Source organism: Thermobia domestica, chromosome 4 (genome assembly GCF_964235325.1).
Source record: "Thermobia domestica chromosome 4, izTheDome1.hap1.1, whole genome shotgun sequence".
NCBI classification, from domain to species: domain Eukaryota; kingdom Metazoa; phylum Arthropoda; class Insecta; order Zygentoma; family Lepismatidae; genus Thermobia; species Thermobia domestica.
Genome location: NC_137457.1, coordinates 305,290,319 through 305,315,367, shown reverse-complemented (window position 1 = coordinate 305,315,367; position 25,049 = coordinate 305,290,319). Strand labels below are relative to the sequence as shown.

The 25,049-nt window shown below is 36.7% G+C and overlaps 1 protein-coding gene across 2 annotated transcripts in view; it reads right to left on the bottom strand.

Moving 5' to 3' along the window:
- Nucleotides 1-25,049, bottom strand: part of LOC145684272 (nuclear protein AMMECR1) — a 66,028-nt gene that overhangs the window by 26,505 nt on the left and 14,474 nt on the right. For both annotated transcript variants that reach the window (XR_014131266.1, XM_081756416.1), the window contains exon 3: nucleotides 10,692-10,897. Coding sequence is in view for 1 of the 2 variants with exons in the window: in XM_081756416.1 (XP_081612542.1) it covers nucleotides 10,692-10,897 (206 nt within the window). In the remaining variant the exon portion in view is untranslated. The remainder of the gene's footprint in view (nucleotides 1-10,691; nucleotides 10,898-25,049) is intronic.

Sequence of the window (25,049 nt, the reverse complement as noted above, 5' to 3'; positions counted from 1 at the left end):
AGCACCGCCGAGAAATAACGCAAATTTTTCATTAAAGTCTTAAATTATATATACATAAAACACATCAGCTGTTAACGAATAATGTTTACCACAGAAGGATTATATACATATTTTACGCTTATATACGGTTATTTGTCTTTCAATTACCAACTTTCTGAGTAAAGAACAACCAGTTACAGTATAAACAACTACTGGTGAAATGATATCTTTAAACGTTCTGCGTTTATGTTCTACACACTAAGGGAGAAGCGAATGATAATGCATGTAAACAATGATGGAAGAATTGCTGGAAAAGATAGGACAATGATAATGGGACTGAATAATAATGGAATGGCTGCAAAAAAAGATGGGCGAATGATACATGCAAGTGAGTACTAATGGAAAAAACTAGTTGATAGATGTTACATACTAGTGAATAATAATGGAAGAATTGTTGGGAAATATTGATAGATGTTACATACTAGTGAATAATAATGGAAGAACTGTTGGGAAATATTGATAGGTGTAACATGCTAATGAATAATAATGAAAGAATTGCTGGAAAAGATACAGTAATGTTAATGGAAGTGAGTATTAATGGCAGAGTTGCTGGAAAAAGATGGGTGAATGATACATGCAAATGAATAATAATGGAAGAACTGTTGGAGAAGATTAACAGATGTTACATGCTAGTAGGTAATAATGGAAAAATTGCTGGAAAAGATAGGCTAAAGTTTATAGAAGAATTGTTTAAAAAATAAAACAATGATAATGGAAGGGTGGCTGCGGAAAATGGCAGGCAAATGATACATAGAAGTGAATAATAATAATGGAATAATTATTGGAAAAAATAGGCGAATGACAATGGAAGAATCGTCGGAAAATGATACGGCAATGATAATGGACATGAATAATACAGCAATAGCAGCTGCAGAAAAAGATGGGTGAGTTATACATGCAAGTGAATAATTATAAAAGAATTGCTGTAAAGATTGATAGACCTTACATGCTAGCCAATAAGGATGAAAGAATTGCTGGAAAAGACAGGCGAATGATAATGGAAGTGAATAATAATGAAACTGTAAAAAGACACGGTAATGTTAATAGAAGTGAATATTAATGGGAGAATTGCTGGAAAATGATAGGTGAATGATACATGCACATGAATAATAATGGAAGAATTGTTGGAAAAGATACGCGAATGGTAATGGAAGAACTGTTGAAAAAATAGGACAATGATAATGGAAGGGTAACTGCGGAAATGACATTCAAATGATACATGAAAGTGAATAATAATGGAATAATTATTGGAAAAGAGAGGTGAATGATAATAGAAGTGAATGAAAGAACTGCTGCAAAAAGATAGTGGAAGAAACTGAAGAAACACCGAGAAAACCTCCCTCGAGTTATTCTATGTATTCTATGTCATTCTATAAATAAACATTATTAGTTTCTTGTTTTCTTCTTTTGTTTTTATTTGGAGAGCCAACTAAAAACCTGATTAGACTACGGAAAATAGATGACAATACGTGCTTGTATTTCTGCTAAAAACTGATCAATGTAGTTTCTCGGCCAATAGTGATGTGGGAGAAAGTTTCATATATATTTTAAAGCTAGAATAAGGTGTATTTTGTACATATGTTGCTGACTGAGATTCAAGTTGGATCATGTTAATGACTTAAGGTGAGGAAAGTTAAGGAATCTTGTACTTAAAGATAAATATTAAGTACAAGAAGAACATGAATCTTGTGGAATTCATATTGGGTAATTGAAAACACAATAAAGGCGAGTTATTATAGACATAGTATCAGTAAAGCATGTCCTAGGGTATGTGTTACCTTACAGATGAAACTCTGTAACTGAATACAAAACACGCAGTGGTTGATTTTCCAAAAGAGTTTTATGATTTTAAGCCATCAATATGAATGAAAAATGAATAAATTCCAAGTGGGAGAATTTTATTTCTACAAATTAAACGATACGAAGATTCATTTCCATAGACCCGAGACCTCTCCATTGGATTCTATTCTGTGGAATTTGAATTCATTTTAAATTGTTACTACTCGTCTCTAAGATTTTGCTTTATCTTCTAGTCCCATTGTCATTACTCGTCTCAGCAAGAATAAAGCTACCGCTCTACGAAGCGATACCAGACTATATGCCTCAAGGGCGCAAGTGCTAGCCACTAAACCAGCGGGAAAGACTCCTGCTAGTTCGGTTTCATAATATGGTTATGGCCCAAAAAAAGTGTGACAAAGAAATCCGCGAAAATTAAAAGGAAAATACATTAGTTTCCAAGAATTTTCTTTTCGACTTACGTTAAGCATAAAATGGTGTCACCAAACTTTTGAAATAATAATAATATCACCTAAAGCATCCGAGTAAAAACACGTTGTGAACGGTTTCAGTGATATATTCTGGACATTGTTAGTAGCTATTTCTTTAATTAAAAAAAAAAAAAAAAAAAAAAAGTTGCTCGAAGAATTAACATTATTGACAATGTAGTTCTTCAAGTATCGTTAAAATTGCAATGAGGATGTCGACAATTTATCGCTGAAACGGTTTACTTTTCTTTTTTAACTGATTCTTTTAACAAAAGACACACTGACCAAAGCTTAAAACCCACTTTATTTTAAATTATAATTTGTAACTGTTTCGGATATCTAGCATATCCTTCTTAAGACACTATCCAAAATAAATGAAAATACAGACATCTATAAATATTGTAACTGATTCTTGTGGATTAGATTGGATGATTTAGGTGGGTGTTAGACTTTTACCGTCAAAATTGATGTTTTTCTTTTATTTGATAGAAACGTGTCCACTAATCTAAATTTTGTGGCTGCAATAGAAACCTTTACGTGGGGAAATCATTAGGTGATTTAGTATCAATCTAGTTCCCGTGCTACTGCTACCCAATAAAAGCCGGAGAGCGGTCATACCACGTGAAAATCTTTGAGTTTAACGTCCCACGATAATGCTTTTTTGGTTAAGGAGACAATAATTAAAGAAAGTAAATGATACAAGAATTAGTGGAATAAGGAAGTGTGAGGAAACGGGAGTACTCCGAGAAAACTCACGAGCACGATGTTGTCCATCACAAATCTACTTGGCCGGGAATCGAACCAGGGATTCCACGGAACCAAAGGAAGCGCTCTCTACCACTAAGCCACCATGACCCCCAATCATATCACGTGAGTCATAAATGCATAGTGGAAGTTTTCTGCTATGAGCGCAGAGAATGTCTGTCTGCGCCTAGCATGCAGTTGGGCTAACGTTCCATGTACGTCGTTCATTTCACTAAGTTATGTGTTTCTCGTGTTTTGTTAGGTGTTCATATCTCAGGTGCCAGTGAATAGAAGCCATCTTGTGAAGAAGACTTATATCTTGACGTTTGAGCAAGATATGTCTGTGATTTGTATAGCCAGTGAGTTAGAAAGTGTTAAGACAGATTATGTTCGATCTAAAAAGAGTGCCTCGGCTTCTCATAGGTCGTAAATGTCCTGTTTTGACTCTTTCAACTCACTGCCTTTACACACCACCGACGAACAACGTCAAGGCATGGAGTTTTTTTTCTTCATAAGAAACTTCATTGAATCCATTGTGTTCACCACCACCTGAGATATGAACACTTAACGAAGCTTGAAAAAACACAACACCTAGCGAAATTAACGATGTACAAGAACATTCTCGCAACTGTATTTTGGGAGCAAACGGACATTCTGGGCGCGCATAAAAGAAAGTTTCAAAAGATTTCCATTAAGGTCACTGTATCTAAGATCAGTATATTCGTCTTATAGGGAACATAACTCTAACATCCCATCAACTATGTTTTTTTTTCTAGTTATTTACAAAATATATCAACAAGTAATAATTGTGGACGGACAAATTCTATAAGGAATACTTCTCGATTTGGAAATTGTTATTTAATTTCGTTATTAGGGAGAGAGATAGAGAGACAGACTTAAAAATGATCATTCAAACTCCGACACGCTGACGTATGACAATGCAGTTAAAAATATATAATATTAAAATATGAAATGCTGGATTGAAAGCAAGTCTTTTTACAGCCAGAAAAGTCCAAAAACCTTCCTTTAAACAAAAAAATAAAAAAAAGAAAGTTATGGAACTAAGTAAAAAAAAAAAAAAAAAAAAAAAGGTGCGAGTAACTAGAAACAGAAAGTAAACATTCTATAGATATATTTAAGCGTTAAAAAAAAAGAATTAAAAAATTAGAAAATATCCCAACAGTTAGCGACCAGATGTGCTTACCGATCCCCCAACTCAAGAACACAAAATTAATAAAATATAAAATCAACATTATACATGCAGGAGAGTAGACTTTTAAGAGAAGTCACATTGGTGAAAATTGGAAATTTTATCGCGGTGAATTGGGATAGAAGGACTTGCATAATAAACTACTTCTTCTATACTTCTATCCCAGCTCCGCCAAGGGGGTTTTGTGGTGGGCAAGCACTGTGTGTGCAGTTTTTTCCGGGGATCTCTCGTTTCAACCCATTTTCGTCATTTCGGCATTATTATTCATTTCATCATAGTCTCCCTTAGCCTCGCTGCAAAATAATGAGACTTTAAACTAACAAACGAACGAACTAACTAAAGGGACACTGAATAGGTTTTCTTTAGCTTGAGGCAATTTCCTTTCTTTTTCTCTCATGTGACTTCCCTCACGAGCCATCACTCATAAAAACTAGAAACGAATTGACAGTTCAAATCTAAGTGAAAATATGTTGGCTGGTTTGAAATGGAATTTAGCGTTCCGTTTTGGCGGTGAGGATATATGAAATGTGGATCTACACAACGATGTAACCGAACCACATTAATTCCTGTCAGGAACAAAGTAAATAAATAAATAAATAAAAACAATAATCTGTGTAGACAAGGGAATCTACATCACAGAATTCTCTCTCTGCCCCATTCTCATCCATTCAAACCAAGGTTGGCAAAAACTATGGTTTTTATTGAAAAAAACAAAAAACCTGGTTTTTTGGTTTAAACCCGTTTTTTTTTTTTTTTTGGTTTAAACCAATTTTTTTTTTTTTTGTTTAAACTAGGTTTTTTTAATTTAAATAATTTACTCTATGTATTTATATTAGATATGGACAGAAATTAGTTTGTTTCGCCTTGGTGTTATTATGCAACAACAAAGTTATGCTGAAAGGGGTCACATAAGCTTAAAGCGGAATCCAAACCGCTTCTCGGCTTCATCCAAGAATTGTCGAAACCGGGACTAATTGGTCACAAATGCGATTGCCGACTCACTCACGAAGGACTCCTGATAAAAATACGTTGTACTGATCTTTACATAGGCCTAGTTGTTAATATAATTATCAAGAGTCATTTCAGAAGGACAAAAAGATAAACAGTTACACAAGTAAAAACATTATACAATTATATATAAATCGGGAAACTCCCGCTTTAGCCATTGGGAAAATACTGTTATTACTTTAAATGCATTTGTATACAAAATTTTAACGTCAACGTATCATAATCAATACGTTAAAACTGAGGTATTAAATTACAAATTTGGTATGTAGATATCATTCAATAAAATTAAAAGAAAGTCAAATCCAAGCTGATGTTGGAAGCTGCGTAGGCAGTTGATAAAGTTTGCCCATTTCTATAAGTATATTAGGAACCTTGGCTTCTTTATAAAACAACAGGCATTCATTCAAGTAGAAATATATAATTTGGTTTTATTTCGTATGTTTAGGCTTAACATCCTTATGAAATACCAAGGTTATCACGGAGAAGACTTTCGCTTAAAGGGACACCTCGAATCGCTACTTGGTTTACACTTGAAAGATGGGTTGTGGTTCGACCGAGAATTGAACACGGGACCCCTTGATTAAAAGGGGAAAAGTACATAAACGTAATGCAGATGGTTTCATATGTGGAGACGTCACCATGAAGTTCACACGATTTAAAGCATTTTTTTTTCTTTTCTTTCGTTTAAACCTTTCGTTTAAACAACTAGTTTAAACCACCTTGGTTTATACCAGCCAACCCTGATTCAAACAAATACAAATTAAACCTCATCATCTTTCGGTATAGAGGTAGTTATAGCAGACATGTCACCGGAATATTCACAGAAGGCCCACGTGCCCCTTTCAAATGTCAATTCGTTTCCTATTTTTCTCCAAGTATAGAAAGCTTATAACTAAAGAATAACCTAAGCAAATCAAAGTACTACAAATATTAAAATAAGAAAACCTTATGTGTAGTTTCCCCAACAAAATGTTTTATTACGCAACGTAGAAATTAACACACAATATGTCAGCCTAAAAAAGCACCACATTTGATTATACACTAACATGGAGAACTCAAAGCTTTTTAATGTACCTCCTAATACTGCCAACCAAGACAAAGGTGTGATCCTAGTTGGGGTAAGTAGGAGGTCTTGTACACTAAATCATAATTATTCTTATGCTACTACTACTACTAAAAATTATCAAACTAAACATAACACCAAACTCAGCAAGGCTATATATATAAAATCAATCACCTAACAGTTTCAACACAATAACTGTGTCTTGAAATGAAATGAAAACGAAATCTTTAAGCTTTACGTCCCACAGTTATGCCGTTACGCTAAAGACGACGGTCATGAGACATGAATGAAGTGGTGGAATGAAGAAAGTGGGAGGAAACGGAACAACCCAGAGAAAACTTACGCACACGGTGTTTGTCCACCACAAAGCTCGTTTAGCGCCACTGAGCCACCGCGACCCCATAGCTGTGTCATCAGACTTCCAATAGAGGAGTTGGCAAGTCTGATGAAGACACAGTTATTGTGTTGAAACTATTACGTGGTTGTGTTTTATATATATATTATTACATAGCCTTGCTCAGTGTTGTTGTTTTTAGTTTGACAATACGGAAACAAGCCCTGATAGTTATTTTTTTCATTAAACATTTTTCTCTCGATCTTCACTTAAAAATTAGTGTTTCACAATAAGTGATAAAATAAACTAAAATACACTCTCTGTGAACTCAATATGAACCATCCTATAAATATGAAGAATATACTGAACTCTTCACACAACCTAGTTAACTGTACCTAACAACAGATGGTATTCATGTCACTCTTACGTGACTAACCGCATGAGTTGGACGAGAAGTAGATCCGGGTACCAGTTATCAAGCATTAATTGGAGGCAAACACAATTACGTTATCCTTTTGCATCAAATGGCGTTAACGTAACGCCAAATCACTCACTCTAAAAATTCCAGTAGGAAAAATAATCACCCTCCATCTAACTCGATTTTTTTTTTTTTTTTTTAAGGTGAAACGAGATTTATGTAGGGAAGTTTTCACCAGATGTAGCCACAGACTTGCTCCTGGACCCCAGTATCTTCCATAATACTACTAATCACAGCTTACTGTCATAGTGAGGTATAAACTGCCTGAACTTCCATAAGGAATACTTTTAAGATAGACCATTCATCGCATACCCTACTTGTATGGGGTGACCTGTTTTAAATTCACCAACTTCTAAATCAAACAGTTACTCAGTTTTCTTTAACATGCACACAAAACCAACTTGGAAGCTATTTTGACTTCCTACAAATAAGAGGAAAAGAGTCAGTAATTGAAACATTTTTCGTCCAATTGTTAAGGAGATTAGGGACATTCCAACAATATTCTGCACCTGAGCATACGACATAAACGACCCTTCTCTGGCTTGTATCCAATGTGTCTGACTTTACAGTATGATTGGCCTTAAGGCAGTCCCGATCTTAATCCTCTGGAATTACCGATTGTGGAACATATTAAAGGAGAACGCCTGCTCTAAATCTCATCGCGATATTGAAGCTCTGAAAGGCGATTTGGTGCAGGCAGCAGTATCCATACTGCTGGAGGTGGTGCATACAGCAATTGAGTGATCAGATCGTTTGCGGAGAGTGTTAAGGTCAAGAGTAAATATGTTAAATAATTATTTGTTGGTGCGAATGTTAGGTAGGAAAGTGTTCCATACCATAAATTACGTTATTTCATCAACTGCTTTATACAGCAGATGACTGAGACACAGAGTATGAGAGTATAAAATAAATTTCTCAGCAGCAACCAAACAAACATGTTTTGTTTCACAATATACAATTAAATAATACTATTATATATATATATATATATATATATATCAGGTAGTCTAAAAAGTAGCGAGCCTTTTGCGTACGAGATGGCGTTAGTTCCAAATTGCAGGGTATACGAGTCCTAGCGGGTCAGGACTAGCATCACTTGACAGCTGAGTGTTTAAGTTAGTAGATATCCAAAATATGTTGGAATTCTTAAAATAGATGCCATGAAGATGAGTGAACTTTCCGTAAAACTACAATATATTTTAATGCCATGATGATGAGTAAACTTTCCGTAAAACTAGAATACATTTTAATGCCGTGAGGATAAGTGAACTTTCCGTAAAACTACAATATATATTTACTGTTTTATTTCGATAAAGGTACAAATGCTGCGCTGGGGTAAGATATGTTATAAAAAGCACCAGTGAAAATATGGTTCAATCGCTTTCGTTCTGGTAATTTCGATGGCTAAGATATTTCTCACAGTGGGTGAACAATCATCACAGCAAATGTGGAAGATACTCTGTCAAAACCGGCATGTAACCAAGTCATCACATGGCCAACTGCCTGAAGATCAATCATCAAACAGTGTTAAACAGTTGTAGAAAGCTGGATTAAAAAAAAAAAAAAAAAAAAAAAAAAAAAAAAAAAAAAAGTGATGCTATCACATTATTTGACCCTAAAACACTTACTCGACCGAAATGCTATCTGCGACGAACTCGAGCCATTTCTGAAGCAGTTGGTCACTAATGATGAATCATGGACAACTTATAACAACAATAAGAGAAAACGATCACGGTCCAAGCGAGAAAAATCTCCAAAGTCTGTGGCAAAGCCCACACTATCACTTAGGAAGATTATGCTGTGCGTTTGGAGGGACTGGAAGGAGGACATTGTGCATCACGAGTTCCTGTCACTAGCCAAAATGATAGACTCAGACCTGTAGTGTCGTCAATTAACGCGAGTGCAGTGTTCGTAGTTTGAGGGAAAATTCCTAAATCTCGGGAAATTTCGTGGGTAAGTTTAACAAAAAGGGATTTTTCCATAAAACGTAAAAAGACAATTTTCGCTTCGACTGATTGACAAATATAAATGCTCAAATTTTTCTTCATTCTTCTGAAAGAAACCAATACAATAGCAATAATTTCTGTGTATATATTTGCTCAAAGTAGCAAAATGTGCACTCATTGTTGGCTGGATGTATTAGTGTATATTTTCTTCTAAAAAAAAAAGAAAAGAAAAAGAAAATTGCAAGTAAAAAGCAAATGAATAAAAGAAATGTGGTTGGCACTTCCTTTAATATAGCTAAAATTAATCTTATCATATAATTTCTGTCATAGGAATTGGACACTCAATAAACTACGGAAAATTTTAGTCAACTGAGGGAAATTTTCTTACGGAAACCTACGAACACTGCACAAGTGCACCTAATAATTTAAAAGAAACAAAGAAATTGGTCAATAGAAAAGGTGCCGTATATCATGGTAATAACGCCATACCGCATACATTTTTAACGACCCGTCAGAAATTGAGGGAATCCCGACTGCTAGGTTTTAATGTATCCACCGTATAGTCCCGACCTTGCACTGTCAGACTATCATTTGTTTCGGCCTCTGCAGAACTCTCTGAATAGTAGTTTCACAAGAAACCTATGAAAACCACGTGGAACAGTTTTACTAACCAGAAACCACAAAGTTCTACAGCGACGATTTTGTCGTGTTCTCGAAAAAGTGGTACAAGTTCATGGAATAAAAATGGTGCATGTATGGCTTCATAATGTTATCTTCAAATTATAATAAATGTAGGCTCAATTTTGACCTCCAAAGGCTCCATACTTGCTAGACAACCTAATTTTATTTATTTATTTATATATATATATATATATATATATATATATATATATATATATATATCGGGTATTTCAAAGCAACATCGACGTTTGGAAGGTGATTCCTTACACCAAGAGAAGACAAAAAGTATAGACCAACCTGGGTGCACAAACGCTTCCTTTCGGAATTATAGGCTGCCGAAAACGTAAAAAAAAAAAAAAATAAAATAAATAAATAAAAAAATAAATAAATAATAAAAAAAAAAACTTTAAAAGTCCATAGCTCTAAAACTATGGGACCCACCTTAGTCGGATCAAGACTTCACTTCAGAACTAATATGTGCACTATTCAAAAATACAGGTTTCAGAATCCTATGGCACTTACGCAACAATTTTTTTTTTAGAGACAGTTTGGCTACGGGCATATTGTTTGCAGTACTCACAAACTACCCCTATAAAAATTTTGGCGTGACTATCTTATGATTCTGAAACATGGATTTTTGGATAGGGCACATACTAGTTCCTACGTGAAGTCCTGACCAACCTCCGATAGGCCCCATAGTTTGGAAGCTATGGACCTTTAAAGTTCATGTTTTCGGCAGCCTATAACTCCGAAAGGAAGCATTTGTGCAACCAGGTTGGTCTATACTTTTTGTCTTATCTTGGTGTCAAAAATCACCTCCCAAACGTTGTTGGTGTTGTTTTGAAACACCCTATATATAAACTAATGACTTCTGAATAAGTTAATAGCAATTAAAAATTACTAACAGCAAATTCTCATAACTACCTTGTTCCGGGGCAACTTCTGGCAGGTACGTAGCGGTTCGCTTGCTGCCTTTCTCGTTGTGAAACTCGATCCGAATTCCATGGACTCCAACTTCCCAATCCAGGTAGTCGGTGCCATCTTCAAAGTGTCTCAAAATGGACACAGAAACATGGAGTTTCGAGAACTCCTCCCTGGTAATTGGACTAAATCGGGAGTCCTTAAAAGCACTTGAAAGAAAATAAAACATAACTACAACTTATTGAATACACATATATTTATATATATCAACTTATGATAAGGGCTTGTGAACCATAGAATATTAAGAAATAAATATACACCGTGTATCAAAAAGTTGGACCCAATTTCAGGACACTTTATCCCTGTAGCAAGGGTGAACAGCGATTTAAAGGCATATCATTTTAAAGGTAAGTCATACAGTTTTTAATTACTTATCCTAGGTGTGTCTCCGAATGCAAGAGCCAAATAATCGAACGCAACAATTGCTGCTCAATTTTCAATGAACTGAAATCTAAACGGTTTTCTTAAAAGGAAGTTTCTTGCGTGAAGTAGCGACTCTGCAACAGAAAGCTTTTTTTGCTCTGGAACTGCAGAGGATTGGTTCTGTAATTGCAGTGCAGCGTGCATTTAGACGGAGTTTTGGGATTAATCGGCCCATAGCTACGAGCTTTGGCTATTGGCTTTTTCTGCAAGAAACTTTTACGGCCCTTTCTATTTGGAAAAAACCACAGTTAATGGGTGTACGTTCCTCGAAATATTAGGAAACTGGCTTCTCCCACAACTTCATTTATACATATTTCTGGCATTACATATGACTGATCACTTCCCTCGGCGAGCACACTATCCGGGGAAGAGAAGGAAGTTGCTGAGACACCACATTAGGTACCATTCCTGGACTTGCCAAGTATGAATGAGGAAAACCCAGGATGACTGGCCTAAAAATAGCTGTTACACTTTTAGATCGAGTGTCTCCACAAGGAATCGAACTCGGGACCGCTCGCACCAAAGGCCAACAAAACGGAGGTTTATCCATTGGTATCGCCAGTTTCTACACTTTCAAAATACCTCTGCCTCAACGTTAGATAGATCCCACAAAGCCCGAAGACTTAGCATTACTCTTGGGACCCACGCTCACCATACATCACACAGTGGGGTCATGGAGTTACGTGAAAGATGTATTTTTGTGCCTCCATTACCAAATGATATAAATGACCTCAAACAGAATTACAGCAGCAGTGAACTCAGTGGAAGAAAGGCCCTCTACTGAGAGTTTGGGAAGAAATATCCTATCGTCTTGATATTGTCCATGCAGCAGACAGAGGGCATCTGCAACATGGCGAATAAAACTTGACGACTCACTGACATTTTAATTTGCAGTTTAATTATAAATTATTTAATTTGCATGATACAGTTTTGAAACTAGGTCCATCTTTCTGACACACTTTGTATTTTGTAAGAAATTTACGAGTTATTCGAAGTAAAATTAGTCATTTTTATTAAAAATAAATATATAAAAAATAATTGTAATACATGCATAAAATATCTGTGTAGACGTCAAGGTTGCAAACTAATACCTTTGATGTCAAGTGATGTTAATCATATGGTCAAATAACAGAGATATACCAATGTTGCTACAATCAATATAAAATTTCTTGAGCTTGCGTAAGTTTTTCAAGAAATCAAAAAAGAATTAACTGAACCTACTCAAACCTCACTCACTGAATCTTAAACGATATTTGTGCGAAGAGAGTGTTAACTTTACATATACCGTATAGGTACTTCTAACATCGATTTTGCACTGAACAACTAAAGCTTTCAACGTGAAATCAAATATTAAATGCATCTAGCTGGCTGCTAACTCGATATTCTCGTATTTAAAACACTTTAAGCTCAAAATATTACAAGAACACAATATCTACCAAGTTTATGAATATTTTCTGCATAGTATGAAAAATCATAATATATGAACTAACAGGAACAGAGTTCACAACTGTAGAACAATTGTTTTCTTCTCGTGGTCACCGCTTGTGCAACAGTGTCTTTTATCCAGATAATCATAAGAGATTTTTAAACTATACGATTTTAATAATCGTTCTCATAGTTCTGCCTGCGGTATGTATAGTTCTCCCCATCGAACACTGGACGAAATGCACAATCTAGCTGTGCAAAAGTCCAAAATGAAGTTGCTTGGAATTGAACCCATTGTACCAGCAATGAGTAGTAAAGAAACCACAGATGACAGCGACAACAGTAGAAAAAAATATTACGTTCTGCAGGGAAGTGGGTTTGCACTATAAAACACGGGTTGTAAGACAGCAGCAGATATTACTAATAATGGTCAGATTTAGACGGTCAAAGTTAACCCATCATGCTCAACGTTTGCTCGACTGTTAGGAATCGAGAACTGCTGCAGAAACATACTCCGATTGAAACAAAAAATTGACTAAAAAATTAAATGAGTTTACCACAAGTACCACGCATACAACATCGGAAGTAGCTGTTCGTACAAAAAAGTATATGATAATGGATTTTAATGTAAAATAATAAAGATATTTACCTATATCCACCTCGAAATATGTTTGTATGCAATACATCAATGTTCTTGTATACAATAATAGTGACATTAGCTGCAGAAAACTGCAATCTGATGATGTGTGTAATCATTTCAGATACGATATCTATATCCCGGAGAGACTTGTTTCTTATTTGGCGTAAAGAAAGATCCCTAACTACCAAAAATGCTGCACTTGCAACATATGTCTGGAGTAGATTGGGACGGGAGAAGAAAATCACAAATGAAAACATGTACATGCAGCAGCAAGTAAACAAGTTTAATAGCAAATTCTATCAAAAATGGCAGAAATCGAATCGTGTAATGAAGGCATTGTTATCACGAGAAAGTAAGTGGCTGAATAACAATGTCAGCTTTATGTTTCAACAATATCAAGATGAGGTCTCTGAAACAATACCCCACAAGTTTGCTGTATCTGTTCTCCCAAACAAACGTAAACTACTTTGGGCGACAAATGGTAATCCTTCTATTGCATGTGCCTTCGCTAACGAGGAGAATTTCTCTACTTTGATGATACAGAAAATTGTTCAAATTCCTTCGACTGTCTTCCGAGTGTTCTGCAGGATGACGACCCTGGTTCTGGATCATCTTGTTGCTGTTGAGACATAAAGCTGACATTGTTATTCAGCCACTTACCTTCTCGTGATAAAAATGCCTTCAGTACGCGATTCGATTTTCATTTATGATACAATTTGTTATTAAAATTGTTTACTTGTTGAATATACACGTTTTCATCTGTGATTGCCTTCTCCAGTCCCAATCTATGTTGCAACTGCAGCATTTTTGGTAGTTAGGGATCTTTCCTTACGCCAAATAAGAAACAACTCTCTCCGGGATACAGATATCGTATCTGAAATGATTAAACACATCATCAGATTGCAGTTTTCTACAGCTAATGTCACTATTATTGTATACCAGAACATTGATGTATTGCATACAAACATTTCGAGGTGGATATAGGTGAATATATTTTCCATTAAAATGCAATATCATATACTTTTTCGTACGAACAGCTATTTCCGATGTTGTACCCGTGGTACTTGTGGTAAACTCATTTATTTATTTATTTTATTTTATTTTTAGTTAATTTGTGTTTCAATCACATATTCCTGTAGCAGTTTTCAATTCCTAACAGTCGAGCAAACGTTGAGCATGATTGGTTAACTCTGACCCTCTAAATCTGACCACTATTAGTAATACCTGCTGCTGTCTTACAACCCGTGTTTTATAGTGTAAACCCACTTCCCTGCAGAACGTAATATTTTTTTCTACTGTTATTTATGTTATCTGTGGCTTACTTGTGACTCATTACAGCTACAATGGGTGCAATTCCAAGCAACTTCATTTTCGACTTTTGCACAGCTAGATTGTGCATTTCGTCCAGTGTGCGTCGTTTTAGTTAACGGCAACATGAGTTCTTGTTTCCTTCTTTCATTGGACTTTTTAAAGGATAGTACACATAAAAGTCACCCGATTTTCACCCAACTTGGTACGTTGGCAGATCTTGACACGTTGTAAGCCATCAAAACTTGGGCTTGGATTAGTTCAATTTTCATACACCCAACTACTTAGAACAAAATTACAATGAACGATTTTCTTTTAATTAAAAGTTAATTTGAGGCATAAAGTAAATAATGAGGCGGTTGATTAGTTGTTTGATGGAACTTGTGATTAGATCATGACAAAACTTGTGACCTACACAACTCATCCTATCTTGATGAAACTTGTAGCCTAAACAACTCACCCAATCTTGATTTAACTTCTGAGATATATATATAGCTCAATCGATTTTGATGAAACTTGTGACCTGCACAACTCATCAAATCTTGACAAAACTTATCATCTACATAACTCATCCGATTTTAACGAAATTTCTGATCTACACAACTCATCCGACCTTGACGAAACTTGTGATTTACACAATTCAATAGATTATGTTGAGACTCGTGGTCTACACAACTCATCAAATCTTGACGGAACGCAAATGTGACCTAAACAACTCACCTAACCTCGATTTAACTTGTGATATACGTCACTCAATTGTTTTTGATGAAACTTGTGATCTATACAAGTCATTCGATCTTGATGAAACTTGAGATCCACGCAACACACCTAATCTTGGCGAAGCTTTTGATCTACATAATCCATTCGATCTTGACCAAATTTGTGATCTAAAAACTTATCCGATCATGACGAAAGTTGACATGGAATAGTGACCTCCACTTGCTTAATGCGCATCTGAAACATTTTCCTGTGTAGACATTTATTGACCATCCAAGTTCAGGATTTAACTTAATAAAATCTTCGGGAAAGAACATTAGTTGCTATTTATTCGTAGAATATATGAAACAAACGTTAATTTAAGGTTAAACGTTAAATAAATGGAGTATGTACTTATAATAAAGATTTGCCAAAATTAATGGACGACGAGAATTTTTTTTTCCAATCGCGAAATTCATACATACCGTAATAATTCCTGAAGTTCTAGAAGCTTATTTTTAACACTGAATTTTGATTAAAAGTTTATTTTCATAAAGTATTAAATCATGCTAATTTTACTTCGAATAACTCTTAATGATATAGTTACCTCTATATTTTTGCCAGTACAGGATCCATTCTTAAGATTATTCAGTATCAGCGCCATCTTGACTGTCAACCCATTGATTTACTGTATGTGGGAGAACATTTTAACTTTGAATGAACGGGAATTTTAACTCTTTTACATTGGTGATTGTGTTAAACTTTTTATGACCTTTATACTGATGTTTGTAACTTCCTCTGTAAATTTAACTCAGAATAACGATTCGCGCTTTGCTCTGTTTATAAAGAACCAAGCTTCCAACTGCCGGTATCTATTTATTGGTTGCGACAGGATTATTGGCTGAATGAACGTTTGGAAGAATTTTACTTATGGAATTCCCTTTTTCAAACTTCAGGAAGTTCTGCAAACTTTATTCTTTGAAAGAAAAATAAAAATAATAAAAAGTTGAAAGCGTGGGAACAGTAAGTTCGAAGCGGTAGATATCGAAAACCAATACGCTTAGAGATGACGGTCTAGAAAGTCTAGAGGTGGTGCTTGTGTTCAAGATGCTACAGTACAGGAATACGGTCACAGTGCTCCGAGTGTATCAACTAAAACATTGTGCCTTATTCAAACCGCGAACAGGCCAACATGCTTTTCATGTACAGTCATGCATAAGGCAATAAACGTGAAGAAGCACGACTCTAACTTAACACGAGTGAACTTAACCGTGAAATGCCTGTTAGTCACATAACTGTGCGGTGTGCGTTACATGAAATTGTCTTGAACCATACCACCTGCAAAGGCTACAAGGACTGACAGAACTGGATTTCTAACCACGTGAAGCATTCTGCCAGCGGTTCATTCTACACACCACTACCATCATGCTGTTTTAGGCATCAGTATCGTTCACTGGCGAGGCCATTTTTGGAAGAGATTGTATCAACATGAATAACACACACATGTGGACCGGTCTATATCCCCATGGTGTAGAGTTGTCATTCATCATAATCAATTTGGACTCAATGTGTGGGTGGTATTGTCCATGATCAACTGATCGTCCCATATATGCTACCCTGAAGACTGAATGGAGCACAGTATTTGACCTTCTTGCAGGATATGTTGGCCGACATATGGGAAAATGTTTCAATGGCGATTCGTCGCAACATGTGGCACATTCATGATGGTGCTCCTGCGCATTTCAGTATGAATGTCCGCCGGTAGTTGGACAATAACTTCCTAAGACGTTGGATCGGGCATGGTGGTCCAGTGCATTGGTCTGCCAGGTCTCTGGGCCTGAATCTATTGGATTTTTATCTATGGGCACACATTAGAAGTATGATGTATGCTACTCCTGTCAACGAGTTCGAACAGCTTATCCATAACGCCTGTGCGGTTGTTCGCAATCCATGATCCTGCGTTGTCATGCACGCATTGCTGTCCACAGCAGACGGTTTGAACATCATCTGTGATATGCTCGACGAATGTACGTTTTTGTCTTTCTGCACGTCGATATCTAACGCTTCAAACTTACTGTTCCCAGCTTTTGGCCACGCTTACTGTCAATGTCCCACATGCTATATGTTCATAGGATCTTTTTTTGTTTATCTCGGTGTCAGGAATCACTTCCCGACGTTTGTTACATTAATGCTGTTAGCACATAATATTAAAGTAAAAAGTTAAAAGAACACTCACGAAACAACAGCAGTAGTCTCAAGACAAAAGCTAATCAACTAATGGACTGCTATCATATAAATTAAACTGTGCAAGTTATCCTAGCTAATATCACACTTTGCTTTGAATCTATTGTCTAACCGAATTCTATTATTGAGATGATGTGATCATAAATAGCTTCTGTAACAATTCTTATTCCACTGCAATGTCGTTATGTTTCAGCACTCTAGGCAGGGTCAGAGCACTCTTTCATTTTCGTCTAGAGGAAAACGTGGTTAATTCTTACAGAAGCCTTATCTCAACTATAAGACTCAATCAGTTTACCTTGTGCTTTGCCTTACCCTTACTTCTTAAAAAAATTAATTCATCAAACTATATTAAACATGAAGCCACCTTCTCCAAGATGGTCTTCAACAAAAACAATCCTACCAGAGCTCCAGGGTGTCCGTGTTTCTTCCAACAACTGTCACAAGACAGCCCCATCACAAGGCTGCATGGAACACCTTTGAGACTACCTCCCCCACTTACATACAGGACTCCATCTGGTCCTTTAAACTTTCCAGAGATAAGTCGTGCTGCTTTCATTTCTTCATACGCATCTACTTACCTTTATACTTGTTACTTTTCTGTAAGATTTAACAGCCACCAGCTAACCAATACACCAGTACACAGTAATTTATTCCTTGTGATACTAACCTTCCAATACAAAGAATGTTACCACTTGACAGAGATACCAAAACGTCGTTTTTCTTTGTTTTTGGCGGGATGGAGTTCATTCCCATAAAAAGTGTTTTTTTAATGAAGTTTCCCCTTATTTGTGACTTTCTTATTTAAAAGTACCACCTTGCTTCCTGTAATAGATTCTATTAAAAGAAAAAGAAAAAAGTACCTCGCCAAGCTTCAGTACTTGTGAGTCATATTTTCAGTCCAGGACAGGCTATCTTGATTGGTTTGAAACTGACATTTCTTCGGTTTGTGCAAGCATAAGTTCCACTTTCTTCACTCCATCATTTCGTTCATTATTATCTGGATCAGTGGTAGAGCGTTCACCTCTAGTGTATAGGGTCCCATGTTCGATCTCAGTTCTCGCCAAATGAGCTTTGAGGTCGACAAATACCGTGCGCGTGGGTTCTCCCACTTTCATTCCACCATTTCATTCATTTCTCATAATAACCATCTCCTTTAGCCTAGCCGGCATAACCGTGGGACGTAAACCTGAAAGATTTCATTTCATTTCATTGTCATTATCATCATCACCATCACCACTTTCCTTAGCCTCGGAGCATAATCGTGGATCGCTAAACTATAATTAAAAAAAAAAAAAAAAAAAAAGTGAGGAGGGTAAATGTAACAAAAACAGAAGGAAAAAGTAGCTTTAGAATTATTTTGATAGCTCTTTTACTCCGCATCCTTTAAATTATGTCGCATTTTACGTGAAATGTCTTGTTACCTTTTGCTACATTAGTAAAAAGTTTTGTTAGTTTAAGTGGTGCATCTTGAGGGATGTTATAACGCTAATATATAATGTGTATCACTACAAGCTAAGGGAATTTCCAAGTACTCGTTTGTAAATGATTTTCAAAATTTTTGATACAAACAATTTTCTTAGGGTGGCGAGCACGAAACTAGTGTAAATTACTCTTGTAGTAACTCTTACTTCTTTAGTCTGGACTACTTTAGTAAATTACTTCCGTAGTAATATACTCTTTTAGTAACTGTTGGAGAGCTCAATTTCTATTTACTTCTTTAGTTTTAACTAATGTAGTAACGCCTTTTTACTAAAGAAGTAAGCCATTTCTGCCCACTGCTGGTACGTGCATTTCGTTTCCTATTGGGAGCTGAAGCTTATCAGAAGAAGTGCCCATGAAAAAAGGTGTTACATGCGATTGTAGTGAAGAACAGCAGGTTATTGGAAAAAGCAGACGAGCTTCATTCGTTAAAAATGCGTTTAATACGAGGGGAATATAATACAAAAATGTTGTTAATTGAAAGATAAAGAGAAATCGTGGAAGACCATAACCTTAAAATAGAAGTTATGAATAAGAACAATTCAAGAACGAAATGGAACAGACTTCAGGTTCCGGTTCTTTAGGCAATGTGCTCCAGAAATTTATGCTTTTATAAATGAATGTGAATATATTTTATATGTATGAAACATATTCTTTTTGCTTGATATACCGTATTTTCCAATGGTTAATATGTTCTTGTTTTTCACATGACACAATATTTGTGTTTAAGCATCAGTACATTTAATTTTTCTAATTACCACATCCCCTAATTGCAAAATAAAGAAGAAAGAAAGAAAAGAAAGAAAAAGAGAGAAACATAACTAAAATTATACATAAATAAAATGGGTGACATTTCACTGCAGTAGTGACAATCCAGTGCCTTATTTATTCATTTAAGAAGGAAAAGTATTTATACTAATTTATTATTTTACGAGCAAATTAGGTATAATTTTTCTGACAGCTTGTCCTGCAGCATCTGCTTCTGGCTGAAATGCATATTGGTTCATGCCATTCACATCCACAACACCAGTGTTTCTTCTAGACATGTTTTTTTTTTTTTTGGGGGGGGGGGAATGCCCCTCGGATGCTCTGAGAGTTTTCTCCGGTAGGAGACGAAAATAATACTTCTATAATATAATAATAAATAGAATAGTACCATGTAAAAATAATATGATCCCCTTCGAATACTAAGTGTTCCCTCCGGGACATTTTTTCTCAAAGAAACACTGCGCAGTATCAGGGTGAAACACACCTACTTCTGTTCCAAAGTTGTGCAGAACTGCAGTATCCTCAATAACATTTCCACACATGTTTTGTTTATATCTCATTGTTTTAGTGAGAATTTGGAAACGGTTCTTCCAAACACAGAATGTACGTTCTATTACACATCTTGTAACAACATGGACTTTATTGTAGCGCCCTACGGCTCCTGTCTGAGGTCGAAACATAGGAGTCATAAAATGTTTGGAGAGAGCATATCCACTATCCCCAACAAGCAACCCATCATATTGTTCGTTTTCCAATTCTGGAGGAATTCTACTATTGTCTCAAATGCGTGCATCATGCGTGGAACTCAGCCAATGGCTTACCACGCTCAAAATCTTCATATTGGCATCATAAATGATTTGTGTATTGATAGAAAAGAAATTCTTGCAATTTCTGTATAGTTTGCAGGGAGGGGCTAAATTCTTGCAATTTCAAGGGAGGGGCTAAACCATAGTTTGCCGTTTTATCCAGTGTAAAGCAGGATTGAAGCCCATTTTATCCAGTGTAAACCTGAGCGTCAAGGGGGGCTATAGCCCTTATAGCTCCCACCTTGGATCCGCCACTATATATATATATTTGTTCTGTGACGTGGACACACACACAGTAGCTTTAAGGTAATTGAACTGTCTATCACACTGTTAAAAGCTCTTCCAGTAGTATTACGATGTATGTTAATAAGATCCCCTGCTAAGATTTGATAAGTACCAATGCGAAGGACTCGCAATCTACAAAGAAGTTGCAGCCTAGGAGACAAAGCACGGTTCCTGTCAGAATTATGCTGCAGTAATGGCTTCAACATATCAAGCAGCCGCTCAAAAGATTCCTTAAGCAACCCAAAACGCTCTTTGAAATCAATGTCACTATACATTGCAAATAGGTCTCTTTTCTCCACTAAAACTCTCATTCTTGGGATGTCTACTTCTTCCTCCATCTCCATATATACTTCGTAGTCCAGGTAATCCATAGAATTCGATATTTAACACGTAGAAACCAAAGAATTCATCTTACTCTCTAACTTTACTCCTACTACTGCTTAGGAGTAAATTTTGGCCTTATTTACTCCTCAAGTTACTAATGAAGTAGCGTACTCTTTGATGGCGCTCTCCACCAGTTTTGGAGTAAATAAATTTACTATAGTAGTAAACGAAAAATTTACTCCTGTAGTAATTTACTCCTTTAGTTCAGTACTCTCGACTGGAAGTCGCCGATTTCCTTCTCTCTTAGTAACTTACTACTTTAGTTTCACTTACTCTCGGTTGGTGCTCGCCACCCTTAGACTACGGTTACTCCGTAAGATATTATACGCTGCTTTTTTTTTAAAGCCCTGTCTGTTGGAAAAAGAAGACAAGATTTTTAATTTTTTTTTTACGAAACATTTTAGAAACTACAATTTATCTACCAGATTTCAAAAAACATGGAGGTAAGCTTTATATTATTAAGTGTTGCGGGGGCTGGGTAGTGTAGTAGGTAACGCATCGGCACGGTACGCCGAAAATCCAGGCTTCGAGTCTCGGTCCATTTGTGCGCTTTTACAGTTTATTATTATTATTATTATTATTATTGAATTCGCACCCACAGAGGATTTTGGTGTAAAAATAAGTTTAAATTGGTTGTTTCCTCTATATAATAAATAAGTGTTCTTAACGTTCATTAACTTAATTAATGAACGCTAAGAACAATTAATATGCTCTTTTTTTTTTAGTTTAATTTAGCACGTGATTCTCAAAATATCTTAGCAACACAACTTTTTAACAAATTATTTCTCGACTAACTTTACTTACAAATTTTTAAGTTTCATTTGAAAAAAAAAAAAAAAACCTTTCGAAGTCTAGGTTTATTGGTTTTCAACAGTAATTCGATATATCAACGCAATGGTTCACACGTAACTTTCAATTTGTCGACCGAAAAGAAATTAAAGTCGTTATTATACATCTGAACATCATACTGTTTACATGAAGCGCATGGATCGTTCAATATATAAGATTGCCTAAGCTGAAATTATATATAAATTTGTAAACCATATATACAGGCAGGGCGCCAAAATTTCAAAAGTCAGATGCATCGCCAATGCAAAAATGATGGTCGCCAGTATCTCTCACGTACAAATTATGAGAGCCCCTCCCCCTTCCTCCACGGCCTTTGGCTTGACAAAGAAAGAGATTACATCAGGGTATAAAATTTCAAAACCAGACAATGGCATGCTTCTCCAATCCTTGCACGAATTGCTGTTTCGATTCGCGCTTGTTTAATTGGTTGTTCACTATTCGCATAGAGGTACTACTGTTGTCGATGAATTTCACGGCTAGAGCCAGATGGAAGTAGTTCCTCCCTACGTCTTTATTCATTTATTGACTGACTAACTGGCTGAAAAGAGAGAACGGTATACTATGCAAATATGTAGTTTGTAAAAATATTTTACGTATTCACTTATTTTGTTATTAATTTAGTTATCACTGACATTATGACGTGATTGATTGATTTATTCTAGGCACTGGGCTGTCCCCCAGCTGTTTTAGCTTCAAACAGCAGGGAAAACGATCTAGCGTTGACGCGCCAGGAGGCAAACCATTTCGACTGAGGGTGGGAAAGGAGGAGACGAATTATAATGTTGTGAAAACTTCACATTCCATGTTTTCTCTCACTCAGGGACAATTATCTTCGTACGAAACAAACTGCGCAGCCCTGTGAGTTTAGGCACAAACCATTCCTTACTGAACACTAGTCGCCAATGGCGACCGGAAAATTTGTGCCCTGATACAGGTATAGTTTAGGTGTAGGTGGGTCGTATCTTCCTCACCTTTCCACACAATCCCCCTTCAGATTCTGGCATTTGTCTCACCGTTGCACCGATCTGCCCAATTCCTTTGCAAAAAATCAGGGCTCTGGCTATTTAGCACTCTCCTCACTTCTGCATCATTAGTTGACAAGAGACCTTACGTCAACCTTTACTCTTCTTCTGGGAAACGCCACTCGACTTAAGAGATCTGGTCTTTTCTTGATGATAATGCCCACTCCCACTCAGCACGCAAACAAAACAAAATTGAAGAATTGAGTTTGAAACTGGTGAACAAACACCGTGTGCGTGGGTTTTCTCGGGGTTCTCCCGTTTCCTCCCACTTTCTTCATTCCACCATTTTCATTCATTTCTCATAATCACCGTCTCTTTTAGCCAAACCAGCATAACCGTAGGACGTAAAACTCAAAGATTTCATTTAAGTTTGAAACGGTTGCCCCACTCTTCATACAGCCTCAATTTAGCGCCGAGTTACTTCCATCTTTTGTCGGTATTAAAGTACGCATTGCAAGGTGAAAGTTTCGAAATAGAGAAGGAATGAGGTGGAACAAGAGGAGAATGCTAAATAGGCAGAGCCCTGATTTTTTTGCAGAGGGTTTGGACAAATTGGGGCAACGGTGGAATGCCTGAATCTCAATGGTGATTATGTAGAGAGGTGAGGAAGGCCCCACCTACACATGTATGGATAGTTTACAAATGTATCAAAATATAATTTTTTTTACAGCTTAGGCAAACATATTGAACGACCCAAGTACATTGGTCCCCTTCTACCAGCAAAACTTACGTAGTACTCCATAAACTTATTATTAAGACAGTTGGACAACCTACTTTCAAATACAATTCCCTGTTAAATACAGAGTAATTTCCCTATTAAAACCAAACTAATGGTATTTGATCATACTAGTTCTGCAATGATAATGCAGTACATATACACAGTTACCCGAGTGACGTCACACTAAAGACTGGCAACACTGCTATCTAGTCAACGAGCTTACCAAGCAGCTATAATTTACGAGCAGCAGGAGCGACTCGTTCACTTTGAACTAGACCACAGGAGGAGGAAGTAAAGGGCTCCCAACGTGAAGAAATAAGGAGAAATCTGTGCTTCATTATTTGATACTATAATCACAAGGTCTGTCCTGCAAGTAATGTCGGTAAATTTATTATGACGCGACTGTACGTCAGAGCGCGGTCTAACCAGTTGAAACTGGTAGTGGGGAAACCCAGCTAAGCAGCGCTCCATCGCTCAGTGTGCTCCGAGCATCCGGAGAGAGAGCAGCGGCCTATCCGTGAGGGTTGTTTTTTAAACTTGCAGCGCTTGTCAGAACAAAGATTTCAATCAAGTTTTGCGTGAAACTTGGCAAGACCGCTACGGAAACTGTTACTATGATCAAAACTGCTTACGAAAAACATGCCCTGTCCGATCGGCAAGTGTTTCGGTGGCACAAGGCCTTTTTGGAAGGTCGGGAAGAGGTTGATGACGAGGACAGCGCCAGACGGCTATCCACGACCACCACTTCTGACAATGTGACGCGAGTGAGGGAACTGCTGAACTCAGACCAATGATTAAGTGTTCGTTTAATGGCCGACATGTTACACATTTCGTAAACTCAAGTTCATGAAATCGTTACAAACCATATCGGCATGCGTAAGGTGCGCAAAAATGGTTCCAAAAGTGCTCACTGACGACCGAAAGTCACGCCGCGTTGAAACGTGCCAAGAAACCCTCGACATGTGCAAACGTGATCGAAAATTGCCGATCTAACAGAGCATGTTCTTTGTAAGCAGTCTTGATCATAGTAACAGTTTTAGCGTTCTTGCCAAGTTTCACGCAAAACTTGATCGCAATTCTTTGTTCTAACGAGCGCTGCATTTTCACTTGCACAAGACCAAAAAACAATCCCCACGGATCGGCCCGTCCTCACTCTCCTGATGCATAGAGCACAGTGAACGACGGAGCGCTGCTTAGATGGGTTCCCCCACTACCAATTTTAACCGGTTAGACCGTGCTCCGGCGTACAGTCGC